This window comes from Pseudorca crassidens, chromosome 11 (genome assembly GCF_039906515.1).
Source record: "Pseudorca crassidens isolate mPseCra1 chromosome 11, mPseCra1.hap1, whole genome shotgun sequence".
NCBI classification, from domain to species: Eukaryota; Metazoa; Chordata; class Mammalia; order Artiodactyla; family Delphinidae; genus Pseudorca; species Pseudorca crassidens.
The window spans coordinates 56,339,605-56,359,193 of NC_090306.1; the positions used below are offsets into that span (position 1 = coordinate 56,339,605).

The following is a 19,589-nucleotide window of genomic DNA, read 5'->3' on the forward strand; positions in this document are numbered from 1 at the left end:
CTCCCGTTGTGGAGCACAGGCTCCGGACGCGCAGGCTCAGCGGCCATGGCTCACGGGCCCAGCCGCTCCGCGGCATGTGGGATCTTCCTGGACCGGGGCACGAACCCGCGTCCCCTGCATCGGCAGGCGGACTCTCAACCACTGTGCCACCAGGGAAGCCCAAGTGCTTTATTTGTAACACCTTATTTATTCTTCATAATTATCTTTGAAGGTAGATACTGTTATTATTTGCATTCAAGGACCTAGGGGTACTTGCACACTTTCCTGGGGGTTCCAGTCCTAACTTTAGGAGAATAAGTTTTCAGATCCTCAAATTCCACAGGCAGGTCTTCCCCAAACCGGCCTCGCTGAGAAAGTTCTGGGAGGATCTGAGATCTGTCAAGTCTCTCTTCTTACTTCCCCATTCACAATTGTTTTCCTGCCCCTTTACAAGTGAAAGACATACTTCTCATCCATATCAAACCTTTGAATGAGCTTGGCCCCGGGATATAAAAACTCCTAGGCATCAAATCAAGGGATAATTCGGGAAAGCCTCATTCCTGAGGGCAGGTCTTGGAGTGGAGCCTTATTTCAATCAGGCACAGATCTAGCGCAAGGCTTTTACCCCCTCTCATCCATCCATCTCCCTGCATCTCAGCATCAGAATTCAGAAGGACAGCTGTCGGGGTGAGGAGGTGGGCACATTAGGATGTTTATTTGAGCTGCAAAACAAAGACTGACTTCCCTTCCGACAGGGAATTAAGTCTGATTGGCTTGATGGGTGACAGTGAGGAATGGCTTTGACGATGAGGTTGTATGATGGACAATTTTCCACACATTTGAGCTAAGTCTGGGGCTCCGTATTTTGACAAACATATACTGAAGCATATTTACCGCAAACTGGAAATGACAGTTTTTGCAAGTATTATAATTTGAGGAGAAAAATGTTAGGATGACAACTTTAAGTGTGGTGCGGGGTCTCAGTTTTTCAAAATCCTTCATGAGGTGCCTTCAGCTGGGAGAGCAGGGGCTGACTGGTAGGTCTGACTTTATGGTTCGTGCCGTAACCACCACACACGGCTTCATCTACTACTTCAGGCTGTGACCCGTTACGTGTGTGTTTATGTGTGTGTACCGGGTTGCAATATTACGTGCATTTCTTACTATGCTTAAAACACATAATCTAGCAAACAGGCCTAGGGCTCCAATTTCACATACAATTCAATGACTCAACCACATAAGATGACTGTCTCCATGCCAACCCTTTGTTTGTCTTCCCCATTCACTTTCCCTCTACTCGTTTGGTCCTATAACGCCATCCTCACTATCAGTTAGAGCCCAGAGAAAGCAGGATGGCCAAGGGTAAGGTTCTCTGATCAAAAGGATTTAATCTCCAGAATGCAGGGGAAAGCACACAGCCGCATGATGGAAATACTCTACGAATCTCCTGTTTTAGGAAACCAAGGGTAAGAAGTCCTTGGCACAGAGGAACTATTTACAGTTCAAAATCTCATTTTCTTTCTTGGGTAACTGCAGAGTGTGGCTAGACATTTGGGGAGAAGTCTTGTGTGATGAATGTGCAGTTTTCTGTCAGAAGTGTTGAATTAAGGGAACACGAGTCTCCTCTTGACGGTGGGGGGGAGGGGCGGTGACTGGGCAGCACTGCATTTCTCCTGGCTCCGTCCGACAGGCTATGCATCTTCTCCTTCTGAAGCAAATAAACTAACCCCCAAATATTCACATGAAGTCTCTTAAAAAGAGTTAGGGGAAGCCCGCGCCTCACTTCCCTTACCCAGCTTTAAACTTGCTAAAAGCCAAATGCTAAATGGTTGTGTCCTCCGGGGGAGCATCCTTTTCTGACAGGCATTAACCCATAGGACCGTTCAGTTCCCAGGGGAAATTCCAACATGTTTTAAACTGAGCAGATTAACTTTCTGATTTTCCTTCCAACTGTTGTAAGTAGTTCCTGGTGACTTGGGCAAGAGTGTAAGGATGGCCTTGAGCAGATATGAAGCATCAGTACTAGGAAAATGTCCCCTCGCTGCCGAAAGGCGTGTCTATCTATACCAAGGATGCCTTGTCTTAATAAGCATTATTAAATGATTATTGCATTACAACAAAGCAGGGCACGAAAAGGGGATAAAATTCAAATATTTTTGCGTTAGGCATGAACTTAGAAGACCTGGGTCTGGTCCATGCTATGCTAGCACAGGGACTGAAGTAAGAGACCTAGGTTCAAATCCCAGGTTTGCCACTTCCTTGCTCTGCAGTCTTGGCCAATTCACCTCCATGTAAAATAGGGATAATGACACATGCTTCACCAGGTTGATGTGAGAATTAAGGAGAATAATACACACAAACACTCATGAACATGCCTGGAACACAATGAGGTGTTAATGAAAGCCTCATTTAATGTTCATTACTTTTATTATTTACTAAGTTACTCAACTTGTCAAGATCTCAGTCTCCTTATTATAAAACAGGGAAAGTAGGAAATCAGCATTGCTAATTCAGGAGATGTTCCAGCACCTCTAAGACTTGTCAGGTACTGCTGGAGGAGCTGAAATGTAAAGATAATAAAACTAGGTTCCTGTCCTCCCAAACTGCACAGTTTAGTATAGGTTTTGGAGAAAGAGAAGGAGAAACAGGCATAGATAGAAAATGAGAATTCTAATAGCATGTGAGAAGTGTTATCCTTTCAGTCTGTACACACTGAGAGAAAAGAATAGAGATCTGTCTGGGGGTCAGAATACAGGTCATGAAAGGTGTCAACGGAAAAGCAACATACAAGCTGGGACTTAGAGGATAAGCTGGCATTTACTAGTGGAAGTACCGCGGAAGCAGTGCAGGCCTAGCAAGAGGGGCTGGAAAGGTGCACTCGTGATAAGCGCCGCTCCCTGGCCTCATGTTCCGTCAGTGGGTTCCTGCTTCACTCTCATGGAGGGAGCAGTAGTCCAGGGATTTTGTGGTCCCTCTTACCATCTGTACTTAATCCTCCCCAGAGGAAGAGCAGCGATTTACCCAATGGTCCAGTTCTGGAAAAGAGCACTGGGAATGTACCCTTGGGCCCTTCTTGGCTCTCTCCAGACCCATTCTCTCCCACTGCTGCTGCACCACGAGGCAAGCAAACCTGGGTCCCACTCCTGGGGCTCACTGAACTCAAAGGAGGCAGGAGGCCAAGACTGCACAGTTAGCTGACTGTGGCAGACTACTAACTGCCTATCATAACATCCATTCTTATCTTCATCTTTTTACTAGAATACCAGTTTTGAGGGTGGACATATTACTGCTCAGGATAAGACTATATTTCCTAGCCTCCCTTGAAGTTGTGTTAATTTAATTATGTAGAAAGTTCTGGCCAATGACATGTAAACAAAACTTCCGGAAAGTCTCCTTACAACTCTCTTTCCTGCTGCCTGGAATGTAGATGAAATGGCTGGAGCCCCAATAACTATCTTGGACGATGTGATAAACCCAAGGATGGAAGGCAAGTGCTAAGCATAAGAGAGAAGAAACACTTAAGAGCATGGGTCCTTGATGACACTGTTGAATTATATACTAGTTCTGAAATGCCCGCTCCTTTTTGAGTTAAGTCACTGCAATATTAGGGTTTTTAGTTCTATTCAGCTAAGTCAAATCCAACTGATATGCTGGGGTTAGAGTTTTCTTTGTAGATCTGACTTTCCCCTTACTTAAGTCCCAACATCAGACCTGGGTTGGGGTAGGGAAATAACAATCCTGATCTGGGTGTACATTCAATCCAGATATTCTGACAACCCCCCGACTCTGTCAAAAAAAAAATTAAGATGTTGATATTTTAATCCATTGCTGACTCCAATTTCTATTTCCCAACAGATTTAGAATTGATAAAGGCAGGGACTGATTAACATCAAAACACCTAGCGCTATCAAGGTACCAAAGACCAAAGCTTGCTTAGAGAAGAGTGAGAAGCTCAGGATGAGGAGTAAAAGGTACTGTGGGGAAGTGTCGGGAGATGAGATCGATAAAGCAGTTGGGGACTGGGGCTTCCCTGGTGGCGCAGTGGTTGAGAGTGCACCTGCCGATGCAGGGGACACGGGTTCGTGCCCCGGTCCGGGAAGATCCCACATGCTGAGGAGCAGCTGGGCGTGTGAGCCATGGTCGCTGAGCCTGCGCGTCCGGAGCCTGTGCTCCGCAACGGGAGAGGCCACAGCAGTGAGAGGCCCGCGTACCGCAAAAAAAAAAAAAAGAAGTTGGGGACTGGATTACAAAGAACTCTGTGTTTTAAACTAAGGACCTTTGGCTTCATCCAACAGCAAGAGAGAACCATCAAAAGAGTTTTTTTTTTTTTTTTTAAGGGAGTGGCATTGTTTGATCTAGGTTTTCTAAAGGTCATTGATAGTAACGTGGAATGGTAAGATGCTCAAAGTAAGATGAATGAGGAAGTAAATATTTCAGACCTGATGAAGGATTTGTAACAAAGGCAATGGCAATGAATGAAGAGACATGAGATGTGGAGCTAGTAGAAAGTAGGAGGATACCTGGGTCCTGATAAAACAGTGGGGCTACCTGCCCCCTCAGGCTCCTCCCTACAGCGGGAGAAAAATAAGCCTCTATCTTGTTTAAACACCATCCTCTGTATTTTCTTTTATACGTAGGTGAATCCACTCCCTAACTGATGCAGGTGGATGATGACAGCGCAATTTAAAATAGGGAATATCTGAGGGAAATTAGGTTTGGGTAAAGGCAAGTTGGTTGCCACAGTTGAGAAGATGTTGCCAGGCCCTGAGGAATATCCCTTTACACTAGGAGTCAAACTTAAAAGCCATGGAAAGAATAAAATAAATGAGGCAGCCCAGGTACCAGAAATATAATTAGACTTTGTTTTTACTGAGTGATGATGTACATAAGCACATAAAATTAACAGGTATGATACTGTAAACTAGATTTAAAATTCTAAATTGATTAAAACATTGAAAGATAGAAGTAATTAAAAAATGTATTTCCTAAGTAGTTAGTCTTCTTATTTAGAACTGGAAACCTTTTCGTGTTTCTTTTTTTCTCCCTCCTTTCCCTTTCTCCCTTTCTCCCTCCCTCCCTCCCTTCTTTCTTTCTTTCACATCTCAGTTTCAGTATCTGGTCTTATATTTTGTATAATAATGTGAGGGATGTTACGGATTGACTTGTGTCACCCCCCAACTCATAAGTTGATGCCCTAACCCCCAATGTGACTCTATTTGGAAATAGGGCTTTTAAAGAGGTAATTAAAGTTAAATGAGGTCATAAGGGTGGGGCCATGGTCCCATCAGATGGGTGTCCTTATAAGAAGAGGAAATGTGGATACACACAAAACACCAGGGATGCGGGTACACAGAAGAAAGGCCATGTGAGGACACAGTGAGAAGGTGGCCACCTGCAGACCAAGGAGAGAGGGGCTTCAGAAGAAACGAAATCTGCCAACACCTGATCAAGGACTTCTAGCCTCCCAAACAGTGAGAAAATCAATTTCTGTTGTTGAAGCCACTAGTCTGTGGTATCTTGTTTCAGCAGCCCAAGAAAACTAACACAAGATATAAAATTCAGCCTAGATTCCTTTCACTGAGAGTAATGTTTAACTTTTATTCAGTTGCATGATGAAAAAATAGTCTTCACAAATGTAGTTACTTCTGAAAGTTGATGGACACTTGGTATAATAATTTTTACTTTTAGGGTAACTACACCTCAGATATTTGTAAAATTCGGATGCTCAATATTGTTTTTAGTACCACAATATGGTGCAGATAAATATCTTCCATGTGTAGCTCTTAATTCACATTCACTATTAATTTAGAAAAGTGATGCTGGTTCTTATTCATAAAGTTTAAAATCAGAGAACGGTTTTGAAAATCAATCTTCAACTCTACAATTTTGGGATTATAGCTCCTGCCATTACTTTTATTTTTGAAAGCCAATTTTAGCACAGGAGAGCGAGCCAGATAATTTCCTGCCAAATTTATTTCCTAAAGCCCCAATTTTGCTAAAAATGAGAAAATCAAATCATACATTTGTGTAACTATTTGTAATTGTTGTTGCCAAGAAATATTCAATGCATTTAGAGGAGACTGTGGTTTCAAAATGGCAGAGCAAAGATAGATCTACTTTCTCTTAGAAATCACCTCAAAACAAAGAACAGAATGTAGAGTCCATCTTCAGCAAAACTAGAATATTGAACCATAATACACGGGAAAGTTACCAAATCCCGTGAAAGACAAACGGGGTGTGGTGCTAAGACGCCAAGAGGAGACACCTCTGACCAGAGATGATGGAGAAGGCCCTGTCCTCCAAAGCAGGGGCCACGGCATAGGCAAAACAATAACGTTTTGTTTGGAACACTAGAATGGATTGCATTGACTGGTGGCAGGAAGCGCCCGAGAGCCAGTTTGGCACCAGGGAAAAGCCAGGGAGGTGGGCTGAGAGATACCTCCAGACATGCCACAGACTGCATGAAGCAATCTCCCAGTGAGCCAGGCTGGCAGAGAGGAATTCTACATTGGTGGCAGCCTTCAGTTGCTGCCCTCTGCTGGCTGAGGAAGAATGCACTCATCACAGGTACCGTGAACTGGGGGTAAATTTTGCGCCCTTCCAATTTAGGAAAAAGTCATCTCATTTAAACGTAAGCAGTAATTTAAAAGTAACTGGCATGAGACATATACCAAGTTAATATTCAAACAAAGGAGAGAAGGCACAGAAAAACAAAGCCATAACAGATGAAGGATACTCATGAGAAAAAGACTGCCATGGAGCGAATGATGAATATGACCAAATATATCACAACAAAATTAAAAAAATACACATCTCTATAAAACAAGAGATCAGAGATATGAGAGCTCAAGGAAAATTGGGCAAGGCAAAATCAAAGAAGGAGACGAAACATGAGCTTGTAGAGATCAGAAAAGAAATGGAAGAGAAAAATAACCCTCCCCCAATGGAGAAAGTCCTGCTGAGTCTCCTGCTCTGTGCTACTCTTTGTACGTACTATGTTGTGTTACCTAACTACGTTCAAGGAAAGCTGGACTCTGTACATGTTGGTGTCTTTTTGATCAATCACCATCACCTTTTATGAAAACTATAAGGAAGAATGGAAATAAATGAATTATGCATTCAAGTCATAAACAGAACAAAATCTAAGAAGAACAAAGTTAATCAAATTAAAAGCAAAAATTTATTTAAAAAAATCAGAATGGAATTAAATAAATGCAAGAGTCGGTTCTTTATTAAAAAAAAAGGGCAAATACATTAAATATAGAACCATACTTGGGATATAATTATAGAAACCAAGAAAATTACAAGAATCAAATAAGCGATTATATAATTATATGCAAATATATTTGAAAACCTGGATGAAATGGAGTTGTTTTCTTTTTTCTGAGAGAATACCAATGATCATAATGACCTCAAAAAGGATCCGAAGGAAATAAAATCTGTATTGAAGAGATGGCTTTACTCCTATGTCACTGGATCATTATTCCCGATAGCCAAGATATGGAAACAACCTAAGTGTCTGCCAATGGATGAATGTATGAAGTGTGGGATATATGTATATATACAAGGGAAATGCTTTAGCCATAAAAATGAAGGAAATCCTGTCATTTGCAACAACATGGATGAACCTGGAGGACATAATGCTAAAATAAGCCAGAGAGAAAAAGGCAAATGCTATGTGAGCTCACTTATCTGTGGAACCTAAAAATAAAGTCAGACTCATAGAAACAGAGAGTAGTATGTGGTTGCCAGGGGCTGGGGAGCAGGAGGTGAGAGATGTGGGTCTAAGGGTGCAAACTTTCATTTATAAGATGAATAAGTTCTGGGGATGTAATGCACAGCCTGGTGATGATAGTTACCAGTACTGTATTGTATACCTGATGCTAAGAAAGGAGACATTAAGCCTTCTCACCAAACACACACACACATAAATGGTAACTATGCGAGGTGAGAGATGTGGTAATCAACTTGGTGGTAATCATTTCACAATATATATGTATACCAAATCTTATTACATTGTATATTTTAACTACACATAATTTTGTCAGTTACACCTCAATAAAGTAGAAAAAATAAACGCAAAAGAGAGAACTATCTAAAGAATACACATGACAGGATCAGACTGCCTGACTTAAGAGTCAAGAGTTATAGACGTCACAAGAGCCTCACCGTCCACGAGTATGACAGTCCAGGTACCATCAATTTGTCAGTCTCCTCTTGTACTGATTGACCTTTGCAAACTCTAAGGAAAGCAATCACAGGGTTTTCTGAGAGTCTGAAGGAGGAATAAATAAGACAAGGGGGCCAAAAGCATAAGCTCTTGATAAGGCAGAGAGGCATGAATAGTATAAGAGTCAAGAGAATGGGGAGTGGAAGAAGCTGGCCCAGAAGCAGACTATAAAAGGTGTGCATCAAGAGAACTGAGAGTCATCCCACTGTAAGACTTCTTGAAACACAGTCCTTCTTTCTCCACCAGCTTTGATTACTCCATCCTTTTTCCCTTTTCATTAACTAAGTAAAAATTCACTCTGTTGGTACTTGTTAATTGTCTGGCCCTTCAGCTGGGTAACCTCCTCCACAAGAATAAGGACCATACCTCTTTTGTCCAACATTGTATACCCATCATATATTGGCTTTTATTGTGCCAGTCATTACATATTTACTTAATGAATGAATGGGGCAAGCTTGACATTTTGGACTAGAAGCAGAGAACAATAAGGAACATGGCTGCAGAGACATGAATTCCTAGCCCAAGGAGGAAGATGCGCATGACGGAGGTACAACATCCTACTGGGAATGGAGCAACTATTATAGATTTAAAGGTAAAAGTCTTCTTGAGATATGGTAGAGAGAGTGTGCTGAGAGACTATGCAGACAAGGCGGAAAGATAATCTACATCTCACAACATGATACATCACAGGGGAAAAAAGGTACGGTTCTAGGCCTTCCTTTAAAAAGGCAACTTCATGGGCTTCCCTGGTGGCGCAGTGGGTAAGAATCCACCTGCCAATGCAGGGGACATGGGTTCGAGTGCTGGTCCGGGAAGATCCCACATGCCACCGAGCAACTAAGCCTGTGCGCCACAACTACTGAGCCTGCGCTCTAGAGCCCGCGAGCCACAACTACTGAAGCCCACACGCCTCTAGAGCCCGTGCTCCGCAACAAGAGAAGCCATCGCAATGAGAAGCCCGTGCACCGCAATGAAGAGTAGCCCCTGCTCGCTGCAACTACAGAAAGCCTGCATGCAGCAACGAAGACCCAACACAGCCAAAAATAAATAAATAAAATTAAATAAATTTATAAAAAAAAAAGTCAACTTCACAAGCACTATCTGGAGAGATCTGGTTTAACCCAATATCACAAGTAAAGGGGAAAAAGACAGACTTTGAGATCTTGGTAAACAATAAGATCACAATGAGTGACTAGGACGTGCCCACCAAAATTCTTTCTTTTTTTCCCCACCAAAATTCTTATGGTGAGGTAGCCTGCACTGATGGGTTCTACAATTTCCAATGATGAAGGTGGCAGGCTTGAGTTGCTCCGGGCTGCCATACTATAGTATGACTTTCCTTTCTGAGTGCTACACTTGTATAGAGTTAAACTTGAACGTATTCAGAAGAGAGGCCCCCAGGATGACAAAAACACTCAAAGGTAAGTTATGTGAGGAACAGTGAAAGGAACTGGGGCTACTTTGCTTAGAGAAGGAAAGACTCAAGAGAGGCATGAGAGCTGTCTTTGAGCAGCTGAAGGGTTGTCAAGTGTCGAGGAGGCTTTACTTCGGAATGACCTTGAGGGTAGAACTAGAATAGGCAGAAGCTACAGGCTGACAGATCTCAGCTCAATACAAGGGAGAACTCTGAGCCGTCAGAACTAAGTACAGGGAGCGGGGAGAGCTGCCTTAGCAGTTAGGCAGCAACTTGTCACTCTGGGCGCTCTAGGCCGTGCAGCACGACGGCGGGCAGCCAGGCTGGACAGGACATCAAGGGCTGCACTGGACGCCAGACTAGCTGACTTCAAATTCTCTCCTAATACCGAAATCCTGTGATTTCAGCTTCCGTGTTCCTTATGGGAATCACTTGAGATGAGTTACGTAAAAGTGCTTTGTAAACTCTAGTTTTACAAATACAAGGTATTATTACCAATTTTTCATCACCTTGGAGGATGTCAGTTCTATCCCAGTTGCCATTTTCTCTATATCTCTCTAATCTCTCTTCAAACTCATAATGATTTTTAATTTATAAATGCCAAATTTATCATACCAATAATTATGACTACTATTCCCTGTCTAGGATTTCAAATTTTCCAAATCCTTCATAAATAATAAATGTTTCTTCATCTTTTATAAACGAGGGATAGGCCTTATATTCAGTGTGCTAATCATGGGCCTGATCTTACTGTGTAAGAGGATAGAGAAGCTGAGTTCTCACATATCACTTAGGGGCAGAACTCATTATAATCAATAGCTCACCAAAATCTGTGTAACAAAAAAGTTCCCACATTAGTAAATAAACAATAAACAAACACACGAAGAAATAAACCTCAGTCTACGCTCATAGAATTTGACTTGGGTCCTTTATCCAGAGTGTCCTCTGGGAGTTTATCAACTCCCTGGCAATGAAAATAGCTGTTATTTGGTGGCATAGCTAACTTGTCACAAGGTATTTATACTTGAAAAAATTACTTGCCGGGTAAATTGAAAGTCCCAATCCTCTTTTGGGTGTTCAAAATATTTTCTCCACCTGTTTATTCATACAAAGGAATATTACTGAGCCATAAAAATAAATGAAGTACTGATACATGCTGCAACATGGATGAACTTAAAAATATTATGCTAAGTGAAAGAAGCCAGTCACAAAAGGCCACATATTATACGATTCCACTTCTATGAAATGTCCAGAATAGGCAAATCTATAGAGACAGAAAGTAGATTAGTGGTTACCTAGGGTTTAGGTGGAGAGGGTGGGTGTGTGCTAATGTGTATGGTGTTTCTTTTTGGGGTCACTAAATGTTCTATAATAGATTATGGTAATGGTTGCGCAACTCTGTACATATACTAAGAAAACACTGAATTGTGCATTTAAAACAGTGAACTTTATGTTATGTAAATTATATCTCAAAAAAGCTGTTAAAATATATAGTGTCTTGAATAAGAATAAACCAGTAAAATCGAATTTTCTTTAAAAATTAAATAAAATTTTCTTGTTTTTTTAAAAAACAAAACAACAAAAAGAAAACTAAAGTATTTTCTCCACCAAACTCCAATACCATCTCTAACAGGTAATGACTTGATAACTTTGAAATATCATTTCTTTTCATTTTTGTCCGTCCTTCTTGGGATTTAACAGGAAGTGACATAGGCAGAGGCAGCTGAGAGAAAAAAACTAGAACCAGGAAGAGGGCAAACTGGATACAGACCCTCCTCAAAAGTGGTTACCTAAGTTATTACAAAGCAACCCTCCCGCCCAAACACATGTTCTCCAAACTGTTTATGTATTTTATTCTCTGACTTAAACCAACAGCAGAAAAGGGATTCGGAGGCTGGAATTTATACAGGGTGTTAGAGAGAAGGTAAGGGCTCAGATAAGGAGAAACAGAGAGAATTTTTGACACACTTCATCTTAACGATGCTAAGTATCGTTAAGAAGGAAACATATTTTTAAAAGAAGCATTTAGTTTATACTCTGTCTTCAGTCTAATACTTTTTGTGTGTTTATATTGTGTTAGTGAGGTTTACCTTTTCATATAGGTTATACTTCGTCCCATGAAGATGATGTTTGTGAAGAAAGAACTACAATACACTTTAATATACTATGATTACAACTCTCTAATGATGCACATTGGGGGAAACCCCTACACGTTTCCATGAAAAGTCGGGAAGAGGCAGGAATAAATGGGGTCACAAATCTTTGGGCTCATCTCTTTGCACATCCCCTGTCCCTCATTCCATCTTTGTGGAAAGCCTGCTAAAAAAGTAAGACAATGGGGCCGGTCTTCAGTGACCCAATTTATTGTGTGGTTTGCCTCATATTAAACTGTGCTCGAAGGACAAGCTCTGGATCCAACACTTGGACGGCAGTAGGTCTAACGGGGGCCTGCTAGTGTTGGATAGATGTTCACAACTTATTAGCATTAAGGAGGAGGAGATGAAAGCCCACCATATTCAATGTGTTCACTATGGTTACACTGATGCAGACACAAGTGAAATAAAGATACTCTTTTCACGGAGCAGAAGGTGGATCTTTGAGAAACCTGAGTTTCACCAATGACAAATTTCCTGTACCCCACGGCTAGGACATACCTTGATTCCCGTAGCTGCCTTCTATTCCTGAACCATCCCACGAGTCCACGGCACTGTCCACGCTGGGCACAGTGGAGGGGTACGTATCGGTGAGTTTGCCTGGCTTCTGTGCTGGAGACGGGTCCTCCACATCTCCCAGGTCACTCAGGTGGCTGGCAATGGGGAACTTCTTGGGACTTGATGCTGACTGGGCTTTAAAGACAGAAAAGGAGCTTAAGTACTACAGAAAATTTAAATACAAAGATATGCCAACACTCCCTGGCTGTGTATTTCCCGAGAAACAAACACGTAGACATTTGCACATTCTTTAAGGGAAGGAAATGCACTGCAAATCCTTAATTGTGGCTTTCAACCCACTCACCATCTGTCTGCTTCTTAATTTTCAAGGTGACAGTCTCTCCTGCCATCTGTAACAAATGGATGGCTTCACTCAGAGGCTTCCCTTTCAAGCTGCTGCTATTGATGGCTAGGATTCGGTCTCCTATGTGGATCGCGCCAGTTCTGAAACACCAAATAATTATAGGAAAGGTAGAAATAATCCCTGAATGCTACTGAATAGAAATTCCCTGATATACTTTATTTATTCATAATAATAAAGACTTGAGGGCTTCCCTGGTGGCGCAGTGGTTGAGAGTCTGCCTGCCAATGCAGGGGACACGGGTTCGTGCCCTGGTCCAGGAAGATCCCACACGCCGCAGAGTGGCTGGGCCCATGAGCCATGGCCGCTGAGCCTGTGCTCCGCAACGGGAGAGGCCACAGCAGTGAGAGGCTCGCGTACCGCAAAAAAAAAAAGAGTTGGTAAGGGTCTCTAGAAGTCACTCCTTGCCTTCTCCTGAGCAATGTTACAAGATAACTGCGTCTGTTGTGAATTACTTTTTAGTTTCAAATAAAATCAGAAAAAATGTTTTAATTAGTATTTAAAATGGACTTGTGGGTTGTTTAAATTCCAGGAAAGCTGAGTCATTTGATGACCCTCTTAAAAATCCCAAGGAAACGAGCAAAGTGGGACAATCACTGTAGTGATGTTTAGCATGGAGCAGTCCTTTCTACAGACTTAGAAGTGTTGAACACAGTCAGCATCCCAGCTTACCAGAAGCAAGGTTTAGACACAAGACCCTGGTGTGGCAGGCCCCCCGCCACCCCCCAGTGGTGATTCCAAGAATTGAAAAAGGCTGAACTCAGGAATCAGTTTCGTTTTTTGGTTTTTTTTTTTTGCCGCACTGCGCGACTTGCAGGAGCTCAGTTCCCCGACCAGGGATCGAGCCTGTGTCGCCTGCAGTGGAAGCGTGGAGTCCTAACTACTGGACCGCCAGGGAAGTCCCAGGAATCAATTTGAATCCAACTCTGCCACCTACCAGCTGTGTGACCTGGGTACCTTATTTTCACCTCTCTAGGTGTCAGTTTCCTCATCACTAGAATGGGGATAGTCATCTCACAGGGAAGCTCTGAGGGCTAAATAGGAAAACACACGTAAAAGGGCTTAACATCCTGCTTGAAATGTGGAAAAAGAAAATTAATTTATTGAGCAATAGATAAACCTTTGATCTTTTCCCTTCTCGTCCCATTCTCACCCGATTCTGAACCAGCAGACTGGAATTTACGATTCTGATGTGCACCATATCTATCTTTGTTTGAAAGCACAGGATGGGGGAGGAGCAGACTCACAGCAGTCAAACTCAGGAAAGGTTTAAACACTCAGATCTCTCCACCTGGGTTGAAGGATGTAGAGTGGGAATCCCATATGCTAGCCTCTGGGGTGCTGGCTCACTTGAAATATCCTGAGTGAAGGAAGCCCAGCTCACAGCCTGCTTGTGACTGAGTGGTCCGACCCCAGGTTGCTTTGGGGTCGGTGGGCAGCGGTGCTGGGCAGCAGCAAGTGGGGCCACGGAGGTGAAACTGGGTCACACAGATTATGAGGGGCTGCCTAACAAGTCTACCGATGCATCTACTCTCAAGGAATTTTTTTTCCTTTAAAAAAAAAAAAAAGAGAGAGATCAATTCATTCTTCCATAAAGAGTCTCCAGGGAGTGCCCTGGAGGTCCAGTGGTTAGGACTCGGTGCTTTCACTAACGTGGCCTGGGTTCAATCCCTGGTCGGGGAACTAAGATCCCACAACTGTGTGACGGCACGGCCAAAAAAACCAACAGTCTCCAGTTTATGAAAGAGCCATGCTGTAAGCCATAGAACACTTGACCAGGAGGTTGCTGAATCAGGTCAATATTATCCTTTTCCTCATTGTCTAACAGAGAAACCTAGGACAGGGGGACACCTGAAGCATACCGTATCACAGGTGTCTCTGTTAATATCAGAATACGAAACTCCAACAGGGCAGCCTTTTTTGAGCTGCCTCGGTGCCCTCACCTGACAGATGAGGATGTTGGATGAGCTGATTTCTAAGGTATTTGCAGCTCCAAAATTCTGTGATGCTATATCTCTGTTTTACAAACCAGTGTCTTCAAGTGTCAGCATGAACAGTGTGTGTGCACTCCTGAGCTAGGTTACTGGAGGACAGATCAGGTTATGGGGTTTGGAATATGTCCTACAACGTGTCTTGGAAAGAAATACAGTAAACTGGGGGTGGGGTGCATGCCAATGGAGACAGATTGCCGAAGGAACAAATGGGCATTCCAAATTTCAAGATGTTATTAAGTCACTGCACTGTTTCCTGAAATCTTTGAAGACGAAGCTTCTGTCACCCTCTCAGCCGCTAAGCCCGGTACCTGTCAGGTAACAGAGGCTCAGGAAATGTTTGATGAATTGAATTGGACAAGCCTTTTAACCTCCTTGAACTTTTAGTCTCCTCTTCTCAACATGGACACCATATAAATTTACCTCTAGTCAATTGTGGTCGGTTTACACATTTCTGGAGACTAATATCAATGCTAAGCCCGGGACACTTTTAACTGCCTATAACATGCCCCTCAAGATCAAGTCAGAGCTCTGCCTGAGAGTTCTCAAGCTCTAAAATCAATCCTTTGTGCAGAGTTGAAAAAGTCAACAGATAACCAAGCAGGAGAGGGGAGCATGTTTTTATGTGGCTGTGAGGGAGGAAACCCATTTCAGACAGGTGATTGTAGAAGTTGCTTCGAATGTTACCTTTCAGCTAACCCTCCTTTGGTGAGGCTTGAAATGATAATAGGATCAAAAGGCTCTTCAGTTCCTGAAATCGTGATGCCAAGGGGCCCCCCGTAGCGCTTCAGCTCCACGGTGTAAATAATTGCTCCGGAACTTTCTTGCTCATCTGCAATAAATGCCAACGAGTCGTAATTGGTTTCTTCGGAAGAAGCAGAGTAAAAAGACACATATATTCACACATAAAACAAGAAATTCAAAACATCATCATCAAAGCACTGTGTCTCAGAAAATAATTATTTGGGGAAGTAGCATTTCCTCAGTAGGATATACCATTCTAATACAGGGATGTAGTTGTTACCAGTGTCAGGGAAGGGGTTCTCTGCCTGATGACTTATGTTTTAAATCTGTGAGCGAGCTTCCCAGCCGGCACTGCGGGCCCTTTAGACAATGTCCCTGCCTAGCACAGCGCTTGCCCAGCATTTTGTGAGTGTGCCACGAATATCCGTGGACTGAACACACCGCTGAGGAGGCGATATGGGTGGAGAGAGTCACGCAGTAAACAGAGACTGGGCTCCGCAATTCCTATTTTCAGGCTTTACAGGCAAGCTAACTCTCAATATAGAAAAGTTGATTTAACTCACGGTTGGAGCAAACTTTAACATATGCGTGGTTAAGTGGGGCTTGGAAATCTGGAATCTTTACCTATTGTTCCTCTGTGTCTTAAAATGTGAATCTTATTCACAAAATCTGTGAATCTTATTCACAAATACACAGATAGTAAAACAGACGTTTGAATGATTATCTGTCCGCTGTTCTTGAGACTAGGAGCCACGTAAGTTACATTTCAGTAGCACATGCCAGGTTGCCACACTCTCGTGAGCTAAGTTTCCCCATTTAATGTTCCTATGAAGGAAAACATTTGTGAGTGTGGTCTGCCTAAAGCATTGGCTTGAAAGATGTCATGGGACACCTTTCGCATGGCTGGGTATTTTGACTGCATCAAAGTTGCAAATATGCAGTCTCAGAATTCAAAGGGTTTTATTTGCTTATGACATGCTAAAAGTTCTTGAGCATTTCTTGCTTTATTCCTTGGGCCTGGGAGCTGTGAGTGGTTAAGGAGTTGTTCATTGCTGTACCTAAGGATACAATGAAATGGTCCAGTAGATACTTGAACAAAACAGTCAGTTTTTATAGTCAGGCTGTATCCCGGAGAAGCATTAATAGAGTCACATTTCTGCAATGAGCAGCTGTTCATTTATGATATGAGACCCTAAACTAAGGAGGAATAGAAAAGCTTGAATTAACAATTCAATGATCTGTGTGTGCGGTGAAGAATTATAATGAATGTAAAATGAAATGTCTATAGAGAAATGTAGGAAGCGATGTGTCCTTTCCTGCCAGCACTTACTTCACTTCTGGCCACAGATTGCGAGCTCTGGGACGTACCCATTGCCTCCACTCCCTCAGTGGAGGAAGAAGCAGCTCCGTACATAGAGAATAAAGACCATCTACCACACACTGGAATGCTTAAATCAACATCCTAGGGTATGAACATCTTCAACATTAGACTCAAATTTATACTGGCAGCTGAGAATCCTCCACATCAAGGCTTCGACGGCTCTGTTTCATGGTTTACACACTTCTTCCAGGGTTCTACTTTAGTTGTGGTCAACAGGCTGGTGACGGGCTGCCAAGCAGCTGCTGAGAGAAGCGCCAGGATGCAGAGTAACCAAAAATGGAGGGACAGTCAAAACTTTTTCTACACTGTGATAGACCATCACCTGTCAGAACTGGCGTTGACATAAATGAATAGGGTATTACAGGACAGATGACATGTAGTTTGCAGTCTGTGCCACCAACTATAGTCTGCATAAAATTCTAGGTGAGTCATTTGATTAGTAAACCTTGATATAGTTAAGTGTTAGTTACCGCTGGGCACTCTACTGGCCATTCAGCGTGGGTGTGTGCGCCAGTGGGAAGACCCTGCCCTTTTGTTGCCCTAAGTGTGAGCACTGCCTTGTCAATGGGCACCAAGCATTCTGGATGTGGCCATCAGCTCTTTATGGGAGTTGTGGGAAATGGCAGTTACCAAGTACATGGAACCCAGCTGCCCAGAACCCAGGAACCTGTGGGAAGCTTCAGTGGAAACTTTAGTCTAGATGAAAACAACCACTGGCCCATAGGAAGGTGAGCTGGGGTGCAGTCCCATTCACCAGGAGAAGGGGGAGAAATTGGTTCCAGCTAGCTCATCCTTCAGGTAACCCAGAGTGAGTGCCCTGTGTTATTTCTGGACAGTTTTGCAACTTGCACCTAAGATGACAAAATAACACCAGAATGGAGTACACTGGTTTAGGATGGTTTCAGGCCACTTTATGTAGGAACATTTTAAATTAGGCAGCTGAGGCGTCCCAATAACAAAAGGCAATTGTTAGGGACTCAATGAGTTTAAATAGTGGTGCGATGCAAACCAAGAAAATGGCTGTATATTAATGAAGAAGTGATGCTATATTTAGATTATGACAAAAATGTAGTTGATTTCTGATTCCTTCAACAAATAAAAAACTTGGAAACAAAAATGAGAATGGGTAAATTTAAGAGACGTTACAACCAAAAGCAATGAATACTTCTTTTTGGATCCTAATTCAAACCAACTGTGTTTTAAAAACCTGTCTACCCATGTATATGAAAACCAGGGAGATGGGAACATTGAGTACATATTTGAGGAGATTAAGAATTATTGCTAATATTTTGGGGCTTCCCTGGTGGCACAGTTAAGAATCTGCCTGCCAATGCTGGGGACACGGATTTGACCCCTGGTCCAGGAAGATCCCACATGCCGCAGAGCAACTAAGCCTGTGCGCCACAACTACTGAGCCTGTGCTCTAGAGTCCGAGAGCCACAACTACTGAAGCCCACGCACCTAGAGCCCATGCTCCGCAACAAGAGAAGCCACCGCAATGAGAAGCCTGTGCACTGCAGCGAGGAGTAGCCCCGGCTCGCCGCAACTAGAGAAAGCCCACGTGCGGCAACAAAGACCCAATGCGGCCAAAAATAAATAAACAAACAAACAAATAAATAAGTAAATAAATTTTAAAAAAGAATTATTGCTAATATTTAAAATTGTGATGATATTTAGTTATGTATTTTAGAAGTCTTTTATAAGAGTATTGTTTAGGGATACATTAATAATATTTGCAAGATGCAATGATATGATGTCTGGAATTTCTTCAGAATAATTCAGTGTGTGGGTGGGGTGCGGAAATTAGGGTGGGAGTAGATCTGAAGCAAGACTGATTCTAAGTTGCTAACTGTTGATGCTAGGTGATGTGGGCTGGTTCATTACACCATCTTTCTCTATTTTTAAATATATTTTCATAGTAATTTTTTAAAAAGAAAAAATATTAATTCCCTTAGAAAACCCTATGTGGATGCCTTGAGTAAAGACACATTTAATTAGTTTGGCTTCCGTACTCTCTTAGCTGACGACGGCTGCCTGTACACTGTCTTGTCCAGACCCCATGACCCATCTGCCCACCAGGCAGGGTTCCCAAAGCATCCTACTGCCATGTGCTCTTGAGGAGGCCCCATGTCAGCTCTGCCCAGTTGTTCACAGCAATGGTGTCTTCCTAAATTGTTTTCCTACTTCGGATCCAGACTTTGTCCCTCTCTCCCACATCTACTTTCACCAGTCTTGCCAACACTGAATTCCGTCTCTTTTCTTCCCAGAATATTCTGAAAGCATAAATCTGAACATGTCACTCTCTTCCTTGAAGCTTTCCATCAGGTCCCAGATTTCTGAAGAATAAAGGGCAACCCCTTGGCATGAACAGGGCTGGAGCCTCTGTCTTCCACTATCCTTTCCCATCCCAATCCAATCTAATTCTCTCCCCACTGAACGACCTGTGGTCCATTTAAAGACACTTTGTTCACATCTTTAACCTTGCACGTGTTACTCCCTGGAAGCAGACGTCTTTCCTCCGCCGGAGAATCTCTACTCTTCCTTTAAAACTTGGCTCAGATGTCTTATATCTCTGGAAGCCTTCCTGGCTCCTCAGCTGAGACTAGAGACCTTTCCAATGAGATCCTACAGCTCCTGTGTATTTTTCTAGTGTTTCTCAACTTCTTTAAAAAAAAATTATTGCCTCCTTTCCTCCCATCAAGGAGAAAAATTAAATTTAAATTCTCCCTAATGAGAGAAATTAAATACAAGGGAATAAGAGTCAGTCGGGTAGGGCTG

General features: G+C 42.7%; 1 protein-coding gene across 5 annotated transcripts in view; it reads right to left on the reverse strand.

Annotated features, from left to right (window-relative positions):
* Positions 1 to 19,589, reverse strand: part of GRIP1 (glutamate receptor interacting protein 1) — a 700,393-nt gene that overhangs the window by 42,125 nt on the left and 638,679 nt on the right. For all 5 annotated transcript variants that reach the window (XM_067697253.1, XM_067697254.1, XM_067697251.1 and 2 more), the window contains 3 exons: positions 15,374 to 15,518; positions 12,639 to 12,778; positions 12,278 to 12,469 (listed from right to left, as the gene is read on the reverse strand). In XM_067697253.1, coding sequence (XP_067553354.1) covers positions 12,278 to 12,469; positions 12,639 to 12,778; positions 15,374 to 15,518 — 477 coding nt within the window. The remainder of the gene's footprint in view (positions 1 to 12,277; positions 12,470 to 12,638; positions 12,779 to 15,373; positions 15,519 to 19,589) is intronic.